The 23,163-nt window shown below is 39.4% G+C and overlaps 1 protein-coding gene across 2 annotated transcripts in view; it reads right to left on the bottom strand.

Moving 5' to 3' along the window:
- Positions 1–19,817, bottom strand: part of mcc (MCC regulator of WNT signaling pathway) — a 145,241-nt gene extending 125,424 nt beyond the window's left edge. The window contains exons 1-3 of one of the 2 annotated variants that reach the window (XM_059969577.1): positions 19,646–19,817; positions 9,601–9,848; positions 7,840–8,051 (exon numbers count right to left, since the gene is read on the bottom strand). In XM_059969577.1, the coding sequence (XP_059825560.1) occupies positions 7,840–8,051; positions 9,601–9,848; positions 19,646–19,764 (579 nt within the window). In that variant the 5' untranslated portion in view covers positions 19,765–19,817. The remainder of the gene's footprint in view (positions 1–7,839; positions 8,052–9,600; positions 9,849–19,645) is intronic. The other variant, XM_059969576.1, reaches the window with a different exon arrangement.
- Positions 19,818–23,163: the final 3,346 nt, after the last annotated feature.

Raw genomic sequence — 23,163 nt, 5'->3', positions numbered from 1 at the left:
AAGTGCCAAAGTAGCAGCAGAGTAATGATGTCCTGTAAGACAAGCAACACCCATTAAAGTCTTTTCCTGAAAGTCTTAATAGTCTGTAAAACTGCAGTCCACTGGCCTTGGCGTGTTCAAGATGGTATGTGAAATATATTTTTAAATAATTATTTAAAATAATATCAACTAAAACAAATAACATTGCATGTAATTTCAAATGATTAAAATGTGGAATTTTAAGAACCCCTTCCTTTATTCCTTACGGTCATATAATGGCCATTGAAACCTAGTGGAGGATCCAAACACAGATTCCCCAACATATGTTGAATGCAGCAAGATACTGATAATGCCAACACTTAAGTAGGTCACAAAATTTTTTTTTTCATATACTAAGAACATGCAAGTTGGTCTTTCCCCAAGTTAGAATTCTTAAGATGTTGCATATGAGCACAAGTATGTGGTGTTACCAGTAGGCCACTCAGCACCTGCTCTGCCATTTTGTAAGATCATTACTAATCTAACCATTCCCATCCATCCTTAGTACCTGTCTACCCCTTTGCTGGTCATAAACCCATCTGATAAAAACTTTGTGGGACTGGTTCCACTATTCCATGACAAAATGAATCTTTGCAACACACCATTCTTCCCATTTGTCAATCAAAATGAAGGACCCATTTAAGCCTAACTTTGCTTTATTTTAACCAAACAATTTATTATCTACAGCATGAGTTTTTATTTTCTGCTATTACTTTTATTGTAACATCTAATCAAATGCTTTCGTAAAGCATTAGTACATTCATCCACTCATTCTCCTTTATACACAGCACATTATTTCTTAAACACTCCAAAACACAAAACTATGCTGACTTTGCCTTGATATTTATCATCATTAACAATTCTGTTAATAACATCTTTAATGATATGAGACTGCTTGTTATGAGTAAAGAAGGGCAGCCAAATATAAAGTGAAGGGCAAGATAGAGGCTTATGGACAACATTAGATCAAATTACAAGGAGCTGATAATTGAACATAAAAAGTAAGTTTAGAAAGTAATCAAATCCAGAATGGGAATGACAAAAAATATGAAGTGGTACAGCCTATATGGGAGCAAGTAGGTGCAGGCGTAAGGATATGGGAAAAATTTGATTCCCCTAATTGTTCTCTACAACTTTGCACCGGTAACACCTCGGCCATTTCATTTCGTGGAACACTCAAGTGCTCAAAAGACAATTCAAATTTCACAGAAATTAGAATGTATCAAAGATTTCTATACAGATTTAGGCTGGCTGAGATATAGCACATTGAGAACTTTTTTTTAGTACATTGAGAAACTGTTCTGTGAAATGTAATGAAATAAAATGACCAGTGAAGAGCTGAAACAGCCAAAGATTAAAGAAAATCAAAAAGGAAACAAATACTTAATGAACAAAACTTAAACACATTAGGATAAAAAGTACAATAATAAAGCACATTAGGTTATAAAAATACTAGCTGTAGAAGATTCATCTATAGAACATGCTGTGATTTTGAGAAAATGTCACAAAAGATCTGAATTTCAGAGGAAAAATGCATCTAGTCAAGAAATGGGTGGTTTAGTTGATACTATTTGAAACAAAGAAATATGCCACTAAATTGTTACAGCAGGTTGCCAGCATGTGCACAAAACCAGGAGCCCCAAATCTCAGTGGAAACTGCTCGTCGAGCCTAATTTTAATGGCCGTCGTGGCCCATCAAGTCTAAAGAGTGAGCTCGCCACTTTGTTCTGCTTCACCGTGGACCAGCTGACTCGCTAGCAACAGCCTGCAGGGAAGACTGGAGAGCGAATGGGAGGCAAACACAGACCCAGGGAGGAACAACAAACAGGTCCTGAAACAACCACAAAATGACCTTTCAAAATCAATACAAAACCTGTGTTCATTGCAGATTGCTGCTGAGAAATCCAGAAAAAGTTTAACAGTGACCCAAATTCACAGATTATGAGCAACCCAATGTACTGCAGATTTTTACGTTTATAAAATGGGCATTTTGCTCAATTTCAACTTATCAGCCTAGTGGTTTACATAAGCTAGGAAATACTTTCACCCAGATCCAACAAGCTTTCTCAGAAATTCATTCAAAAACATATTGGCAAATAACTAAGTGAAGTACAAGAATGAAAGAAATTAGAGATGTAGGTAAAACAAATTAAAAGCAGCTGCAAGGCAACAACAAACAACAGTAAACAAATCGCAGAAAATAAATAGTGAACATGTAGTTGAAAATCCTGAACGTATGCAGAATTGAGAAGAGTGTAAAAGCAAGTTGCAATAAATATTTGAAATAAAGTGGTTCAACCACAATTGGAATGTTGTACCCAGATCTGCTGACTGCACTTTAGGAATGGTGTGAAGGCTTTATAGAGGGTGTGGAAAATATTTGCTCTGATGGTTCCTGGGATAGTTTATTGCAAGGAACGTTCAGAGAACTGTGATTGATCTCTTGAGACAGAAAAGATATGAAAGGGATTATCATAAAAAAAGCTTATCAAATACATTTTGGAAATCTTAGGACTTCCAAACACTGGTTCCCATTTATCCAAAGCACAAGTTATTTCTTCAAAAAAATTCAAAATATGATTTGGAGAAATATTCACATTGGTAAAACAGTCAAAAATTAGAGGAGATAGGCGACTGACAAAGCAATGTCAATATGATGTCCGGTACTGGTTATTTGACTAGACTAGCTGCTAGATTTTTTAATGATCCAGGGGCATGAGTTGAAATCCCATAATGAGGAAGGTGAACTCAAACAGTTAAAACAAAACCAGCTGGTTTCCATAAAGCTGGTCTCCATAGCAGTAACATGGAAAGTACTGCATTACCACAAAACCATTAGGTGATTGGAAGAAAATCTGTCAATTGGCCTCCCAGCCTAACTGTGATTTTTGATCCATCGGTGCAGTTGATTTTTAAATGTCTTTCCCAACAATGACCACAGCAAAATCTTCTGTAAAACAATGCATTTACCCCATGCAGGCCCAATCTATCAGACAAAGACAGGCTCCTGTCATAACATTTTCAGATTTCCTTCTCAAATCCAACCTAATAGCAACTGCCCTCCAGCTATTATATCCCACAGTTCAGTAACTACTCTGAAAATGCAAGTTTAAACTTGCATAAAGAAATACTTTATACAAGAGCTTTGGTATCGAGCAGGAACCAATGACACTCTACCATCCACATAAATAAATAGATCCTACTAAAATTACTATTACGCATAATGAATATCAAGATATATTTGTTTCAGAAACTGTGTATAATTATATTATCTACATTATGGGCGGCCAATTGGCCCAACTAGTCTATGTGAACTCTCATGTATTTCCATTTCCCAAATAACTTTTCTCTTTCACATCACTATCTTTAGGAAATTTACAAAAGCCATTTAACCTCTCAGCTATCATATTTTTGGGATGTGGGATAAAACTCAAGTCAACAGGGAAAACTTACATGGTCAGAGGGGAAAACATAGATGCTCTAAACAGCCAATGTCTAAGATCAGGTTTAAATTCAAGAGACTGGAAATGTAATGTAGTGGGACCGTTGCATGAAGGTGCAACTACAGAATAAACTATTTCTGGAAATTCTGTTTGTACATGGTTCTTGAAGGAGTATGTATTAAGTTTAAAGATGGGCAGTTTAATTATGTAGGGCTTGATGCTTACACAGATTGTAATTGTTGTAATGTTTTCCTTGGTTCCCATTTGATGATAATGCTCCCGTAAAATACATTTTCTTCTTTCGATTATCTAATATGAACTGAGTTCACCTCATATTCTTAATTATTACTGAAACTTAACTCATAACAAATTAGAACCAGGCATATCACTCAAGCAGTTCAACTTTTTCAATCAAAGACCATTTGTATTTTGGAAGATAACATAAAAATAATATGGGAAACAGTCTGACATTAGGATGAAGGACAGCATCATACATGAAACTACAATTCAATAAGGGTAATCAAACTTAAATTCAATAGGTATAGGCCTTGTTCACCTAATCTTTCTTTTTTGAGAAACATATTATCCTAAGATTCAATTAAGCAAACCTCTGGTACAATTCTTTCTTTACACTTACATAATATTCTACAAGTAAACAGATCAAACTTGTACTTATTCTGACTGCAGTTTCTTGGGGGTTCTGTGTAATGGAGCAAAACTTCTTGTATACAAATCCTCCTACAATAAAGGCCATAATGCAGTTTTCCATATTAAATGTCTATTGTATCTGCATGTTAATTTTGTGATTTGTGTACAAGGGCTCCCATGTCCTTACTTTCAACATTTAAAAGTAACACCATCTTGGTTTACTACCAGTGGCAGACCTCATATTTTTCTACATATTATATCTTGCTATTCACCTAACCCATATTTATTTCCTTGAAATATCTCTGAAACTTCTTCAGAGGCCACACTATCACCCAGTTTTATAAAATAAGGAACACTAAATTTGTTTTTACACTTTATCCCCTCATCCAAACCACAAAAATCAATCAAACACATCAGGGGGGATCCCATTACATCACTACATCATCTCTTTAACCATTGCCTCCCAACCAGATATGACCAATGAATCCTAATTTTGTTTTTTTTGCTGTTAACCAAACTTCAGTCATTGCCAGAATATCACCTCAAATCAATATGTGCTTTAATTTTGTTTAATAATCTCAAATGGCACCTCATGAAGACCTAATGGAAGTCCAAGTACACCACACATTCAATTCGATCAGAGCCAATCCATACGCCATCCTATTTTGCAACAATAGATCTATGACCACTGAAACACAAAAAAATTTCAATACTGATGAACAATTTATTTATTTATTACAACATCACGTGCCCTTTGGAAGAAAGAGTTTCACATTTCTACAACACTGAACTTGTTGATTAATATTGACACCCAATCTTCTAAAGCCTTAGATAATTTTTTTATATCGGTCCGCGAATTACTTCAATTGTTTTGTCCTTTAAATCCTTCCCTCAAATAAATCCAGTTAAATATTTAAGTTTGAATAGCCAGAGAGAGAGCTTAATTAAACATGACTATGGGAATTCTATTTAATTTCATCAAAAGAATTTTGGTTTTCATTCTAAGTTAAATAAGATAATTTTGGTCAACTTTGCACTCATTTTAGAATAAATCCAATCTCTTTGAGGTGACAACTCTGACCGGTAAGAAAAAAAATGCACTTTTGCATGTTCTTTACCTTAGCAATAATGATACTCCACTTTCTCTGGCCCGCAATGTGCAGTTGCAAAGGTAGCAAAAGGTATTTCCCCTCAGTGGAATTGACAACATTCAAAACATCCACACTGCATAGACTAATGCAGAAATTCTCATCCGCTCTTGGCAATTCATCTCTCTTCTACCGGCTGTACTGCTTCACAGCTTTTTTCAGCGCAAAGGAAAAACAATGAAGTGACAAATTTCAAATACTGTATTTGTAAACTAATTTTGATGGCTGATGTCCTGAAAACAATCAGACTACTACACAAAGTAAAACAGTTTTTAATAGCATACTAAACCATGAGTATTGCTTAGCAGTCATTCAGGCTCCAAAAATGCTATTTATCCAAAAGAGAGTAATCAAGTACAAGATTATTTCAAAATGGATTCAAAAGTTATATTTTAAAACATGCATGATCTTTATCTTCTTTTGAATATGTTCTAAATATTATTTAGTGCTCCAAAATGTTTTAAAAAGTTGCTTTTCAAATAACATAAGAGACCCAATCAGTCCTTAAGAAAGCTGTCATTCAGTATGACTGATCCAACATCGGCCGCAGCACCACCCATCTTCTCTATCTCCATACCCTTCAGTTCCCTTGTTTTGTGTGCATGAAAGAGAGAGATTTGAATGTACTTAATGAACCCCCCCCCCCCCCACCTCCACAGTAGAGAAGGCTAAAGATTCACAATCCTGAAAATGAATTCCTCCTCATCTCTGTATGAAACTTTTGATTCAGAACAGAAATAGGATCTTTGGCCCAACTTGTTCATGCCAAGCAAAATACCCTTCTACAGTAATCCCATTTTCCTGTATTTGGCCTACTGCTCTCTAAACGTTTCCAATCAGAAATCTATCCAAATGTTTGTAAATATTGTAATTGTTCTCACATCTACCACTTCCTCTGAAGGTGTCCTGGATGATGGCGAGACAAGACTAGTCCCCATGATGGAGCTGGCTGAGTTTACAACTTTCTACAGCTTTTTCCAATCCTTTGCAGTGGCCTCTCCATACAAGACAGTGATGTGACCAGTTAGAATGCTGTTCATGGTACATCTGTAGAAATTTGCTTGTGTCTTTGGTGACTGACCAAATCTCCTCAAACTCCTAATGAAATATAGCCACTGTTGTGCTTCTTTGAAATTGCATCAAAGAAATTGTTGGGCTCAGGATAGATCCTCAGAGGTGTTGACACCAGGAACTTGAACTGCTCACTCTTTACACTTCTGATCCTTCAATGAGGACTAGAGTGTGTTCCCTCGACTTCCCCTTCCTGAAGTTCAATCAATTCCTTGCTCTTACTAATGTTGATTGTGAGGTGTTGTTGCTACACCACTCAACCATTTGATCTATCTCACTTCTGTACGCCGCCTCATCACAATCTGAAATTCTGCCAACAGTTGCATTGTTGGCAAATATATAGATACAAACAAGTGCCTGAGAATAACCAACATCAGATAAGTGGAGGGCAATTATTCAAGGATCATAAGTCATTGTGTAACTTTGAAATCAGGGGCAAGAAAACAAATATGATCAATACCCCAGTGGATAGCTTGATTTTTAAAAAAAATATTTGATACTGAAAACAGAAATTAAATTCCCCATTTCTTAGCTGTAAAAAGTAAAAAAAAACTGCATAAAGAGGACAAAACAGAAAATTTGCAGGCACATTTCTTCAAATAATTACTGAAGAAAATAAAGAATAAGATATCGTACACTGATCAACAGCTTTATAAAAATAAAAGCTGAAAACTAAAAACACTGATGGCAATCCTATGCAACAGAAAATACAATACACTGCCACCAGCCCCACAAGTCTTGTCTGGCTCCTAGCCATATTAGGTGCCCAGTATAGGCTTGTCCACAGTTCTTGAGATTCCCCACAACAACCTAGCTCAGAAAATGACTTATAACATCACCATGGAAGCAAATGAACCCTAAATGTAGCATTGTGGAGAATGCAGTTGAAGACTTGGGAAAATCAAGAGCTATGCAAGGCTACAAGAGAGCGGAATTGAGACCAAAATCAAATGAGCGTTAATCCTAGTGAATGGCAGAGCAGACAAGATGGATTATCTAGACAATTCCTCCTCTTGCATTTATATAAACTTGACTTAAATTAGTTATACACATAGGATGTATTTGATACATTTAAGTTAGAGAAATGACAAGTAGAGTTTGTGTTTTGCCATCATCATGACTTTGATTCAAACTTTGAGTAAGGAAATCATTTCAAGGCCCAACTCCCAATCATCATCAGCACTCTTCTTTTTCACGTCCATGCTCTTAAAAAAAACTGTATCAACTACAAAACACAGGCAAGAACTTCAGTAGCTAGTGTCAAAAAAATCACACCAAAGCAAACATCAGATGTCACCAGGAATGCCAATTGTTGCAAATGTCTGCATAATGGAATATTCAACAAGAATCAGGAACAAATGGTTGTCTAAAAATATTTTATATAATACTGTATACTCTCACCAGGTTTATTATGAGCAAACCTTATGCACTTAAATCACATTCTTATTTACTTGGATAACTTATTTTATAGATGGAATGAGAAAGATTCACATAAGGAGAGCAGCACTCACTGTGTTGGCTAACTCCAAGTAACCACCACTCATTGGCTGGCTCAAGCTTGAAGCCTGTGCTAAGAGTTTTTGTAAAACAACTTGCTGATCCAGGTTAACGCCACCATATTCTAATAGTTTCTGAACGGTTGGATGAGTACTTAGTTCTGGGCTCTGAAGATCCCGAGCTCCAGAATCGTACTCCCAGCTTTCTCTGGCTCCTGACATTGCACCTGGATAGAAACAAAGAAGTGACTTAGAAGGCAGAAATGCACCTGAGCAGTTCTTAAACAATGTAATGGCATGTTTACTATAGTTATCAGATACTGAGTTTAGTTCTGAAATACCAACTTACTAGCTGCATTGAAATGTACATTTGGATGGAAAGAGTATTTAAAGGAGCTGGGAAGGTGAGTCGCTGAGGAAAGGATTTGTATATTATTACATTGAGCAATCAGGCAGAGAACATAATATCTATTAGGTGGAGAAGTGGCTATCTGATTAGAAGAGTGTAAAACAAAGCAACCAATAATGCTCAGTGAGGTATAAATGCTGGGGCATTTGGATAAGACTAAAGTTGTGAGTTATTGTAAGAGTAGTATGAATTTTGAAGAAGTTGTGGAGAAAGAATGAAATTTCCTAAGAATGCTTTATGAACAAGCAACAGTGAACTATTTTCAACAAAGCACCATGTGCAGTAAAGACAGGATGAAAAAGTAACTTCCTTACAAAGCATATAGCTACAAGGTCATCCTACACACTTCTATTCAAAAGGATAAACATTTCAAGTTTCACAAGTCTTTCCACATAAAAATCTGATTCAAGATAGTCTATTGCATTTTAATTATACCAGTATTTGGAACAAAATATTATCCTGGGGCTCAGTAATCAAAAAGGATTCATGACATATGATCTACTGTACTGCTTAACCACAATGACCTGGAAGTGGTACAAGAATTAAACAATTTATTTTTGAATGCTTCTACAGCAGCAAATTACAAAGAGCAGAAACTACTAAAGTCCTAGGATTCAATGACAGTAAAGAACAAAGTGGTCCATATTAGTTAATAAGAAGAAATTAATAAGACTATTAATCTCTGGTCCACACTGCAAGGATCTAAAAAATGGTAGAACAGAAGGGTGATGCATTTCCTAAATCATCCCAAATTCTAAAATCAACTTCATGGACTGAAAAGGTTCGAATAAAAACTCAATTTTCAAGCAAAAGGGGGAAATAGAATTATAGGAAAATTTGTCTAATATTAACAGAGACAATTAAGGAATCCATAAAACAAGATTATGGTAACCATGCATATGGAAAAGAGATGTGAAAATTATTATGCAGAGTAAACATTGTTTTACCTGGTGAGCAAAATTTACAGTGCTAGATAAAGAAACATAATCATCCTCTAACAGCCCCATTACTCAAGACTCACATACCATAGCTTTATCTTTATCTATCTCTCCAATCACCTTCTGTCATTAAAATTAGATCTTCACCTTTCTTTCCCTGTTCCAACAAGAGTCTCAAACTGAAATGCTGTTTATTTTTCCACCTGTTGTCTGTACTGAGCATTTCCAGCATTTGCTGTATTTTATTTCAAGACCCAGCTGTTTCTAAAATGGCCTAGCTCCCCATTCAATCCTAACAAAAGACATGCCCAACATTCCACCTCCCCAAAGAAATGAATAAACTCCAATTATAAATTCTGTAAAATATTATGTTTTGTCACAATAAAGAACACCACCAAAAATGTTTTTCCCATTGTCCTATTTACTTACCAAGACTGTTATCACTGCTGGTTGGCCATGAAGCGATTCGATCACGTAATTTTCTTTTTTTGCAACATTCATCTGACTTAACTGAAAGTTCTCCTTCTTCTTTTCTTATTTCAGACACCAACTGCATACGACAACGTGCAAAATCCTCAAAGGAAATCTTGCCATTCTCATCTGCTCCCAATTGATGCATAATCTCTGCAACTGACTCTTCCATGTTTAGTTGTCGACACACCATAAGCAAATCATTCCTGAAGAGAGTTAAACAAAGATCACTACATTTATAGAAACACGATACCTTGGCGTGGCAAAATTAAAGCGTTTTATTGACTATATGTTTAATAAATGGTACTAAGCTATTTTTTCCTGTGTTACAGTAATATTTAACTCAAGGTTTTTTGTTTGCAAATATTATAAAGTCTGCCAAAGATGCCTCAATTTTAAAATGTAGGTACATATAAAGGAAGCATTATTTCACAAGTCTTATTTTGGAAACAAGCCCAGAATCAAATCTGTCTGCTCAAGCATATCATCTGAATGTTAATTTCCCAGTGAAACTTTAAGCATTCAAAAAGATAAAAATTTGATGATTGAAAATAACTATATTTAAAATCATCAACCACAAAATGGTCTTAAATGCAACTTGAAAAAATCTGTTTCTTATAAAGACCTTCTGGTTTTCATTATCTTTCAGTACTTAAAAAAGTACAATATTTGAAGAGGGCAAAACTAAATAAAAAGAATAACCAACATTTTAATACTCCACAACAGAACAGTAGGTACTGAGGCCTAACAGCTAACAAAAAAAAAGTTTTGAGGAATCAGTCTGAGAGGCATATGACAAGGAGCTCATTAAAATTGCAATCAGAATCCAGTTGATTATCACTGATAGGAATTTTACTATGTTTCCAAAAATAAGTAAATAATACAAAAGAGGAATAGTGAGGTAATACTCATGGACCGTTCGGAAATCTGATGGTGGAGGGAAAAATGGTGTTCCTAAAATGTTGAGCATGGGTCTTCACACTTATATATATCCTCCCCAGTGGTAGTATTGAGAAGCGGGTATGTCCCAGATGGGAAGGTTCATTAATGATAGATGTCATCATTTTGAGGCATCATCTTTGGAAGATCTGGGACCAACATATTGATGCAATTACAAAGAAAGCAGGACAGTGCTTACATGTCATTTTGAGTTTAAGGTCACTTGGTATGTTATTAAAGACTCTCACAAACTTCTACAGATGTAGAAAAGAGATTGGTTAAGGCTAGAATTTACTCCTGTCTCAGCAAGGACCTGGAACCATTGCAATTTGCCTATCGCCACAATAGGCCTACGGCAGATATAATCTCATTAGCTCTTCATGCAGTTCTGGATCACCTGAACAAATTAAGAACCTAGTTCAGGGTGCTGATTGTTGACTATAGTTCAGCATTTAACACACATCATTCCCACAATTCTGATGGACAAGCTCCAGGACCTGGGCCTCTGTCCCCATCCCACCACCCCGCAACTGGATCTTTTACTCCCTAACCAGAAGACCACAGTTATGTATGGATCAGAAATATACCTCCACCTCGCTGACAATCACCACTGGCACACCTCAAGGATGTGTGCTTAGACCACTACTGGGTGGAAAAGCACAGGTCAAATGTCATCTATAAATTTGCTGACAATACAACAATTATTGACAGAATTTCAGCTGGTGACAAGGGCATAGATGAGCAAGATATTTTAGCTAGTTGAGTGATGTCACAGCAAAAACCTTGCACTCAACGTCAGCATGTCCAAAGAACCGACTGTGGACTTCAGAAAGGTTAGGACAAGGGAACACATACCAGTCCTCAGAGGAATCATCGATGCAGCTACAAAGAAGGCACAACAGTGACTATGTTTCATTAGGAGTTTGAGAAAATTGTCAATAGAGACACTCACAAATTTCTACAGATGTACCATGGAGAGCATTCAATTGGTTGCACCACTGTCTGGTATGGGGGGGGGGGGAGGGGGGTTGCTACAGCACAGAATCAAAAAATACCACAAATTGCATGACATACGCCAGTGATATTACACCTGGTTCTGATGTACCATGGAGTACATTTTAACTGATTGCATCACTGTCTGGTATGGAGGGGCCACTACACAGGATAGGAAAATAGGGGCAGAAAGTTGTAAACTCAGCCAGCACCATCATGGTCACTAGCCTCCACACATTGAGGACATCTTCAAAAGGCAAAGACACAAAAAGGTGGCATCCACCATTACAAAACCCCCATCATCTAGCACATGCCCACTTCTCATTGCTATCATTAAGGAGATACAGGAGCCTGAAGACACACGCTCAATGATTCAGGAACAGGTTCTTCCCCTCTCCTATCAGATTTCCGAATGGACAATGAGCCCATGAACACTACCTCACTAGTTTTTTTTCCTCTTTTTGCACTATTCATTTAATTTTTTAGAACATTTTTCATTGTAATTTATAGAATTTTTACATTGCATACTGAACTCAAGGGGTGACAATATTCTTGCGGGCCAATTCTTGTTAGAGTTGTTGGGGAGGGTTTAAACTAGCTTGGCTGGGTTCGGGAATCACAGTGACAGAGTAGAAGATGGGGCAGTTACATAAAAGTTGATGCAGCATGTAAAGAAACTGTGAGGAAAGAAAACAAGTGGAAAGAGCATAATTGCAGTCAGTTGGAAAGGCTGACATGTATCTGTTTTAATGCACAAATTATCAGGAACAAGGGTGACAAACTTACAGCATAAATCAGTACATAGAACTATGACTTTGTGGCCATTACAAGGGCAGGACTAGCTGCTGGATGCTGTGGGATGTAGACATTTCAAAAGGGGCAGGGAGGGAGGTAAAAGATGGGAGAGTGGCATTGCTAATCAGGGAAAGAATCACAGCTTCAGAAAGAGAGGATGTTGTGAAGGGATTGCCTACTGAGTCAGTGTGGGTGGAAGTCAGAAACAGGAAGGGTGCGATCACTCTACTGGGAGTATTCCGTAGGCACCCCAATAGCAACAGAAACAGTGAGGTGCCGATCAGGAGAAATTTTTTTAGAAAGTTATGAAAATAATAACAGGGTTGCTGTCATGGGTGACATCAACATTCCAGGCACCTCCTGAGTATGAAAGGTTTAGATGGGGCAGAATTGATTATATGTGCCCAGGAAGAATTCCTGACGCAGAATGTAGACAAGCCAATGAAGGAAATGCTATATTGCATATGGAACCAGGCAATGAACCAGGTCAGGTGTCAGTTCTCTTGGTGGGTGAGATTTCGGTGACAGAGACCTCATCTTCCTGATATTTAGCATAGCCTTGGAGAGAAATAGGACCAGACGGTATGGAAAAGTATTTAATTAAGGGAGAGGAAATTATGATACTGTTATGATTGAACTCTTTGAGGAAATGAGAAAACAAATTGATGATGGCAGATAAGTGGATGTGATGTATATGGATTTTAGTAAGCATTTGACAAGGTTCCCTATGGTAGGCTCATTCAGAAAGTCAGGAGGAAAGGGATCCATGGAAATTTGGTTGTGTGGATTCAAATTGGCTTGACCACAGAAGTCAGATAGTGGTAGATGTTATGTATGTATTCTGCCTATTTTAAGATATTTGGAGGAAAAGAACAGGAGGGATGTCAGAGGTAGTAGTTTTTTTTTTACACACAAAGAAGGGGTGTCTAGAACACACTACCAAGGATGTGTAACACAAGGTGTTAGAGACTAACACGAGGAAATCTGCAGATGCTGAAAATTCAAGCAACACACACAAAATGCTGGTGGAATGCAGCAGGCCAGGCAGCATCTATAAGGAGAAGCGCTGTCGACGTTGCGGGCCGAGACCCTTTGTCAGAACTAACTGAAAAGAAAGATAGTAAGAGATTTGAAAGTAGGAGGGGGAGGGGAAAATGCAAAATGATAGGAGAAGACCAGAGGGGGTGGGGTGAAGCTGAGAGCCGGGAAGGTGATTGGCAAAAGGGATATAGAGCTGGAGAAGGGAAAGGATCATGGGACGGGAGGCCTAGGGAGAAAGAAAGGGGGAGGGGAGCACCAGGTGGAGAACAGGCAGGGTGATGGGCAGAGAGAGAAAAAAAACTAAATATATCAGGGATGGGGTAAGAAGGGGAGGGGCATTAACGGAAGTTAGAGAAGTCAATGTTCATGCCATCAGATTGGAGGCTACCCAGCCGGTGTATATAAGGTGTCGTTCCTCCAACCTGAGTGTGGCTTCATCTTGACGGTAGAGGAGGCCATGGATAGACATAGCAGAATGGGAATGAGACATGGAATTAAAATGTGTGGCCACTGGGAGATCCTGCTTTCTTAGGCGGACAGAGTGTAGGTGTTCAGCGAAACAGTCTCCCAGTCTGCGTCGGGCCTCACCAATACATAAAAGGTCACACCGGGAGCACCGGACGCAGTATACCACACCAGCCGACTCACAGGTGAAGTGTCGCCTCACCTGGAAGGACTGTCTGGGGCCCTGAACGGTGGTGAGGGAGGAAGTGTAAGGGCATGTGTAGCACTTGTCCCGCTTGCAAGGGTAAGTGCCAGGAGGGAGATCGGTGGGAAGGGATGGGGGGTACGAGTGGACAAGGGAGTAGCGCAGGGAGCGATCCCTACGGAAAGCAGAAAGGCGGGGAGGGAAAGGTGTGCTTGGTAGTGGAATCCCTTGGAGGTGGTAGTAGAGGCTGATAAATTAGGGCATTTAAAAGACTCTTAGAGGCACACGGATAGAAGAAAAATGGAGGGCTATGCTGTTAGCTTGATATTAGAATAAGGTAACGGGTTAGCACATCATGGGCCCAAGGGTCTGTACTGTTTTATTTTCTATGATGTTCCTTCCAGCTAGGTAATGCTTATGCATGAGCAAAAGTAGGGCAGAAATATGTTTTAAGAAATATTCACAGCCGTGACAAGGGCAGCATGAAACAAGGATCATTAAAAAGGGCAACTTTAAGTACCTCATATATGCAAATAGTAAAAGGGAGAAAAGAATGCATGTGGACAACAGTTTTGAAAGATAAAAACACAATAATCCATAAGACATAGGAGCAGTTAGGTCATTCAGCCCATCCATACTGCTCCACCATTTTAAAGAGGCCAATTTATTATCCCACTCAACCCCATTCTCCTGCCTGCTCTGCATAACCTTTGACACTCTGACTAATCAAGAACCTATCAACCCATGCTTTATACTCAACGGTTTGCCCTCCACAGTTGCCTGTGGCAATTAATTCCACAGAGTCACCATCCTTGAGCTAAATAGATTCCTCATCATCTTTGTTCCGGGGCTGTGCTCTCTAGTCCTTGACTCCTCCACTGTAGGAAACATCCTCTCCTTGTCCACTCTATCCAGACCTTTCAATATTTGGTAGGTTTCAATGAGATTCCACCTCATTCTTCTAAACACTGGTGAGTACAGGCCCAGAGTCACTATATGCTCATTTTCTCATGAACCTCCTCTAGACCCTCTCCCAATGCCAGCACATCCTGGGATGGGAGATTTCAATTGCCCTAAATGTGATTTAGGTATAGTCAATGTAATTCCCCTGAAATGCACACTTAAAATTACAATACATAAGGATGTCATTCATAGATCAGACCCAATCACAATTCCCGACCTCCAAAGAAGCATTTTATAAGCCAATAGCCAAAAAGCCCAAAAAAAGAGATGAGGGGTGGGGTATAATTCTGGATTTAGTCTTAAGGAATGAAATAGGTTAGGTGAGCAGAGCTCAGTGACATTATGACTGTTAGATTTAGGATTGTTACAATTAAGGACAAAGATAAAATGAGTAAGTTCATTTCTGAGGCAAGCCTTTTAGAAGAGTGAAAACTGCCTTTACAATAATGCACAATAAACGCTACCCAAACATAGAAGGAAGAGATTTAAAGGGCTTAGTCTAACTGTAATCATACAAATATAGAAGCAAGAGAAAATCTGTAGATGCTGGAAATCCAAGCACCTATGGAAAAAAATGCAGTCAAAAACATCGACTGTATATTTTTTAATAGATGAATCCTGGCCTGCTGAGTTCTGCCAGCATTTTGTGGGTGTTCACAAGACAAAGGAGCAGAAGTAGGCCATTCGGCCCAACAAGTCCGCTCCGCCACTCCACCATGAGCTAAACTATTCTCCCGTCTAGTTCCAATTTCCGGCTTTTTTCCCATATCCCTTGATACCCTGATGAATCAGATACCTGTCAATCTCCTCCTTAAAAACCTTTAATGATTGGGCCTCCACAGTTGTATGTGGCAATGAATTCCATAAATCCATGACCCTCTGACTAAAAAAATTTCTCCTCATCTCTGTTTTAAATGGGTACCCTCTAATTCTAAGACTGTGACCGCTTGTCTTGGACTCACCCATCAAGGGAAACAGCCTTTCTACATCTACTCTGTCCAACCCTTTCAACATTCGATATGTTTCTATGAGATCCCCTCTCATTCTTCTAAACTCTAATGAATACAATCCAAGAGCCGATAAATGCTCTTCATATGTTAGTCCCTGTATTCCAGGAATCATCCTAGTGAATCTTCTCTGAACTCTCTCCAACATCAGCACATCCTTTCTAAGATAGGGGGCCCAAAACTGCACACAGTATTCCAGTGTTGCTCATACAAATATACAGTGGATCTCCAAATCTGTAGGACTGTGAATAACAAGGTGCAAGGAAGATACGGCCATAAAGGGAAGCTTACATCCAATATCAAGAGTTTAATACTACAGAAAGCAAAGAAGAATATAGAAAGTGAAGAGTGAAATTAAAAATGAAGTTGGGAAGGAAACTAAAAAAGTTACTTGTGGGGGAAAAAAATTAATGAAATCCACAAATAGTATGAAGTGTATATAGTATGTACTGGGGAAGACCATAGAAGTGACTAAAGTTGGTAAGCTGTATGAAGATGCAGAGAATGTAAGTAAGAATTTTAAAGAATGTTTTGTGCTTGGCTTTACAAAAGAGAGGGATATGGATGAGGTTGAAATTAATGTGATATATTGGACAAGGCAAATATAATAAAAGGGTGGGGGCTAATAGTTTAGTTTCTTCAAAATTATGTAAGTGGCAAGTCCAGATAAAACACCTGTTTAACATTTTTTTAAAAAGGAAGGGAAATGATTGTGGCAATTCTACCACAATTTCACTTAAGTACAGGAAGAATTTTGTCAATGCTGTACTGTTGCTTGAAATAAAACTAATGACTAACAAGATTGACAGCACTTATCAACTATCTTCAAAATCTGGACCTGTATCTCAAACTGCAACTGGATCTTTGACTTCCTCATTGGTAAACTAGTCAGTGGGGATAAGTAATCCTGCCAGTCATTACAGGTACAACTCAAAGATGCACACTTCACCCACTGCTCTACTCTCTCTACACTCATGACTGTGTGGCTTGGCACAGCTCACATGGCATCTATAAATTCACTAGTGACATCACTGTTGTTGATGCAATCTCAAATGATGAGGAGGTGGCATACAGAAGTGAGATCAATTGGTTGAGCTCTGTCACAACAGCCTCAAAATGTCAGCAAAATCACGTAATTGCGGACTTTGAGAATGGGGAGTCAGAACACAAACCAGCCTTCAATGAGAAGTCAGCAGTGAAAAGGGTGTTTAGCTTCAAGTTTCAGGATATTGAGGAAGTCCCGCATGGGAGGCTGGTCAAAGAGATTCAGTCAGTTGACATTCATAGTGAGGTAGTAAATTGGATTCAACATTGGCTTCACGGAAGAAACCAGAGTGGTAGATGGTTGCTTCTCTATATGGAGGCCTGTGACCAGTGGTGTAGTACACTGAGATTGGTCTGTTCTCTTTTGTCAAATATATCAATGATAATCTGGTAAACTGAACCATCAAATTTGCAGACAACACCAAAATTGGGTACATAGAGTACAGTGAGAAAAGCTATCAAAGCTTGCAGTGGGATCTGGGTCAGATGAAAAAGTTGGCTGAAAAATGGCAGATGGGATTTAATGCAGACAAATCTGATGTATTGCACTTTAGTAGCATAGACCATGGTGGGACAATCAGTGAATGATAGGACACTTATGAGCATAGTAGAACAGAGAGATTTAAGAATATAGATCCATTATTCCTTGAAAGTAGTATCATAGCAGATACAGTCTTTTGGTACACTGGGTTTCATAAATTATAGTACAAGTCTAGAAGCTGGGATGTTATGCTGAAATTGTAGATTTTTTTAAATTCAGAAATAAGAACTTTTTTATCTAAAGATTTTTAAGACTTCAGTAAGGCCAGATTTGGAGTATTGTGTGCAGATCACCTACCTATGGGAAAGACAAGAGTACAAAGTAAAATAAAATATTAAAGTGTACTGTGAAAGAGTACAGAGAAAAATTGTGAAGATGTCATCAGGTCTTGAGGACCTGAATTACAGGTTTTTCAGGTTAGAGCAGTTTTTTTGGTGAGCATAGGAGAAAAGGGGAGATTTGATAAAGGTACACAAAATTATGATGAATATAGATAGGGAAATGCAAACAGACTTCTTCCATATGTACTTAAGAGGAACACAAAGGGAAATTTCTTCACTCAGAGGGTGATGCAGGTGTAGAAAGACCTGCCAGTGGAAGCAGTGATGTAGGATCAACTGCAACATTTAAGAGAAGTTCTGATAAGTAAGTGGATGGGGGAAGGGACTAGGCAGAATAACAGTTCAGCAGCAATCCACAGATTACCACCCTTGAGGTCCTGCTTTTCAGCTTCCTAAATTCTCTCTTCAGGATTTTAACCCTTTTCCTACCTATGTTGTTGAGAATATGTACTATGAATTCTGGCTGCTCACCCTCTCCTTTAAGAATGTTGTGGACCCGATTCAAGATGTCCCTGACCCTGACACTTGGGAGGTAAGATTGTCTGGGAGTCTTGAATCTCTTACGTATTCCACTATCTGTTGAATTCTCTATTATCACCGCCGCTCTTTTCTCTTCCCCCTTCCCTTGAGCCACAGAGCTGCACTCAATGCCAGTTCCTATGTTTTAGCATTTTTGTAAACCATGTAACAATATCATAACTAAAGGATTGTGCAGAAGCACTAATTAATGCTAGTTATTAAACTGCTTTCCCATATCTTTCTGCCAGTATTCAATCAACTGGGCTTCTGTCCCATTTCTTTGAGAATTCGTTCTGTTTTAGTCAGTGAATTGCTGAGTATTAATATGTACACTGCTTTCCACCACTAGTGTGCTGAATGTATTCACCTGTAAAGTTTTACAATAAAGCCTTCAAACAATTATATTATTTTGAAAGTCTATTATGTACACAGGCGTACTTCAGCGGCGCTTTGATTCAATTACTTTCCAAACTTCAAATTTTACTTTATCCTGTTGTGTAATTGGTCTCAATGCTCCAATTTTAGTATCACGTAAGAGTACTCATTCTCCAAACACATCTCCAAACACACAACGATTTTACATTAAATGAAAGCTAAACTGACTTTTTCAGCTACGTTTTAAATTGTAAAAGGCTTGATCACAGAGGTTTTAAAACTTCAAAAACATGAAAACCGTGTAAAACTCTAAATGCTTGTATTCGCTCTAGTTTCAACGCTGTCTCTGCGGCCGTTTTGGTCACCGAGATTATCTTAGAAACCTGCAAAAGTGCATTTAAACAGTGCAAATGGATCTCCGCCTTTATAAACTGTAGTCTCTTAAGAATGCACAGCTTTCGCCTTTGAACAACTTGCATATTTGTTTTCATGTCACTTGTACATAAAGCAGTGGAAGTTCATGATTTGATATGGTTGGAAGTTGTGCAGCGACTCAACCTCTTAAAATCACATTGACTTCTGAAAAGTTTCTTCGCCCCTCCCCCAACTAGTGTCACAAATGTGATTTAAACTTTATCTGTGAGGTACTAAAGTAACACCGATTCCTCCAACAAGCTTTTAAACTATTGTTTGCAGCAACTAAGTATAATCAGTTCTTTCTCTTTCATCCCTTAAAACCTAAAACATTCCTCCCCTTCTCCCTCCCGGTGGCAGATGGAGGAAATCTGTTCCCTACCTGCTGATGTAGCCATCGCCATCTCCATCACAGGTCTGGAAAAGGCGTTTCATCCTCTCCTCCTCCCCGGTGCTCGAAGTGTCACTGCTGCCGCTACTCGCGCTCATCACCGCCGCCATCTTCTCCTCACCCAGCCCCTAAACTTACAACGTCACGGCAAGCGCGTGCCCGCGCGAGGCCGGAGCTCCGAGCGGCAGCCGCGCGCGCCGGCCGCCGCCCCCCTCCCCCGCCCTCTCGGAGCCGCCGCGGGTGGGGGTGGGGGGCCGGCGGCGGACTGCGCGTGCCCACGCGCGCGAGCCGTTTGCCCAGAGGGGCGGCGGGGACGGTCAGTGCGCGAGACAAACTTGGCAATTGAAAAGGTTTGCTGCTTTTTCCAGTTATCACCAGGCAAGGATTGACTTAAGGTCCTTGGAACAAAATTATTTTCTTCTTCCACACAAAATGCTGGAGGGACTCAACAGGTTAAGCAGCATTTATGGAGGGAGAACAACAGCTGACGTTTCGGGCTGAGACCCTTCAGCAGGACTGGAAGAGGGGTAGTAGGGGGGCAGAGGCCAGATTAAAACAAACTTGGGAGAAGTGGGGAGAGTAGAAGCTAGTGGGTGAGTGGATGATGAAAGGGAATGATGTGAGGAGCTGCCAGGTGGTAGATGGAGGAGTTAAAGGCTGAAGGAAGAAAGGACTTGACAGGAGAGGATATAAATGGAAGGGACGGGGAACCAGAGAGAGATCATGAGGGCAGGGGAGGGAAAGAAAGGGGTTGAAAGGGCCACCAACTGGGTAAAAACAAGGAAACTAAGGGAGTGATTGCTGGATGCTTATGCTGTCAGCCTGAAAACTACCAGAATGGAATGGGAGGTTGGTGTTCCTCTAATCTGTGTGGCATTGGAGGAGGTCGTGAACAGCGGTGTCAGTGTGCGGATGAGAAGTGGAATTGAAATGGGAGATAGTAGCTGTTGCGCGATAAAGCAGTTCCCCCCCGATCTCCATCAGGTCGCACCAACTGGGAGCAATGGATGTAATCATTGACACCAGCAGACCCGCAGGCGAAGCTCTACCTCGCCTGGAACGAAGTATTTAGGGCCCTGAATGGTGGCGAGGCAAGAGTTGTGGTAACTGACGGTGGGGGGGGGGGGGGGGATAGCAGCGAGTGGACAGGAGAGTCGTGTAGAAAGCGAGCTCTGGGGAAAGCAGGAGGCCAGGGAAAGGGAATGATGTTCCTAATGATGCGGTACCGTCGGAACGGCGGACGTTGAGGATGATGTGTTAGATGCGGAGGCTCGTAGGATGATAGGTGAGGACGAAGGAAATCTATCCCTGTTACATTGAGAGGGGTAAGGTGAACGCAGAAATGAAGATACAAGTGAGGGCAGCATCAGTAATAGTGGAAGGAAACCCCCCCCCCCCCCATTTTCTGTGGGGGGAAAAAAGATATCTCAGATTCAGATTTGTCACATGCATAACCAAAACATGCAGTGAAATATGTAACTTGTATTAATAGCTAGCACACTGAATGTTGTGCTGGGGGCTGCCCACAAGTGGCAGCGCACATTCCGGCGCCAGTATTAGCAAACCCATCATGTTCCATAGAACGACCTGATCAACAACTACAAGACAAGCCCTTTTCCCATTCATTCAACCCCCCCCCCACCCCCATTACGGTACGTCACCATATACAGGGGATACGGGCTATCGGTTAATCTGGACAGCTGCTTAATTTGGACAATTTTTGAAGAACAAAAATCGAGAAAGTAGTTGGGATTCCCTTCATCTATTTGGGACATGAAACGGTTGCCAGACAGTTTCTAACTAGCGTCAGTCCATTGTGTGACCATTAGACACCACACCATGCTTTCAACGAAGTTTTTAAATATGCTTGTGATATGTTATCCGTTTGGACCGATGGACGCCAATTCAAAACGCAGTTTTCTTTTATCATTTTCTGGGGGGTTTTTTTGATGAATTTCAGACCATTGTCAAGATGCCACGAAAAAATTTGACACTAGCCAGAAAAAAATACCATACTGAACTAATTTAAAAGCTATCTGCCTAACATCGATGATTCATCATCACGTGGCAAAGATAACTAGAGTGCCGAAATCTACAATTGCCCGCTTGATGTGTCCGCCAGATAAACTACGAGAAGAACGTGCATTACACAAGCGACAACAGGGAACATCCCAAAAAACAAAAGCATGAAGCTAAGGATCCAGGTGTTGAAGAGGACTTAATTCAGTGTTTTCTTTTACATTGTAACTGGACAAGGAGTTCATGTCAGTGGACCAACATTAAAGGCAAACAAATCAGAGGAGCTTGGTCAAGAAGATTTTAAGGCAACAGATGGTCATTTGTCTCGATGGAAATGATGGCACCACAAAAAAATTAAGAAAGCATGCAGAGAGAAAGAGTGTTGATGCTGTAAGTGCAAAAACATGGAAATCTATAAAACTTGCTTCGAAAGTTTTGTGTAGATGTTATCTGTAATGCTGATGAGTCAGGTCCATTTTCTTTACGCCACAACTACTGGTTCCCTTGGCTACAAACACGCAACACTGTCAGGTTCAAAGAAAGCAATGGATCGATTATCTTCACTAGATGTCTGCACTAATTTTATTCATTTACAGTACTGAATTCCTCTGTTCAAATTTTAGGAACTAACACAGTTTTATAGTACTGTAGTAGTATTGCTAGTGTTCTACTTTTCTGTATTTTATTTAAATACGTAGTTTGTTACACAGTTACACAGTAGATTACACAGTAGATTGTCTTGTTCATACCTTTTTAACTATTTCCATGAAACTGGCTAATTGGGTCAAAATGTTTTAGTCCAGTTGTGCCCTTATTAACCAGAATCCACTGTATTACCTTGAAATGGTTTTTTGCAAGCATTTACAGGAAAATAAAGACATAGTATTGAATTTATGAAAAACTATGCATAAACAAAGACTAACAACCAATGTGCAAAAGGTGACAAATTGTGCAAATATATATAAAATGCTGAGAGTTGCAGAATCCTTGAAAGAGTCTGTATATTGTGGAATTTGTTCAGCATTGAGGTGAGTGAAATTATCCACTCCAGTTCAGGAGCCTGATGGTTGTAGGGTAGCAACTGTTCCTGAACTTGGTGTGGGAACTAAGACTCCTGTACCTCTTTCCAATGGTATTAGAGAGCAAACAGTATGGCCTGGATTGTGATGATGGATGCCTGTGACAGTGCTCCTTGTAAGTGTTCTCGATGGTGAGAAGGATTTGCCTGCAATGGCCTGGGCTGTATCCACCACTCTCTGTAGGTTTTTCCATTCATGGCATTGGTGTTTCTAGTTTAGCCATAATGAAATTAGTTCGGATGCTCCTCACTGTGCATCTATAGAAGTATGTCAAAGTTTTAGATGACATGCCAACTTCTAAGAAAGTAGAGGCGTTGCTGTGCTTTCTTTGTAAGGGCACTTAAGTGCTGGTCCCAGGACAGATCTTGCCAAATGATAACACCAAAGATTTTTTTTAAGTTTCTGACCCTC

The sequence above is a fragment of the Hypanus sabinus genome, chromosome 5, assembly GCF_030144855.1.
Source record: "Hypanus sabinus isolate sHypSab1 chromosome 5, sHypSab1.hap1, whole genome shotgun sequence".
Classification (NCBI taxonomy): Eukaryota; Metazoa; Chordata; class Chondrichthyes; order Myliobatiformes; family Dasyatidae; genus Hypanus; species Hypanus sabinus.
This window is presented reverse-complemented; position numbering and strand designations above follow the sequence as displayed.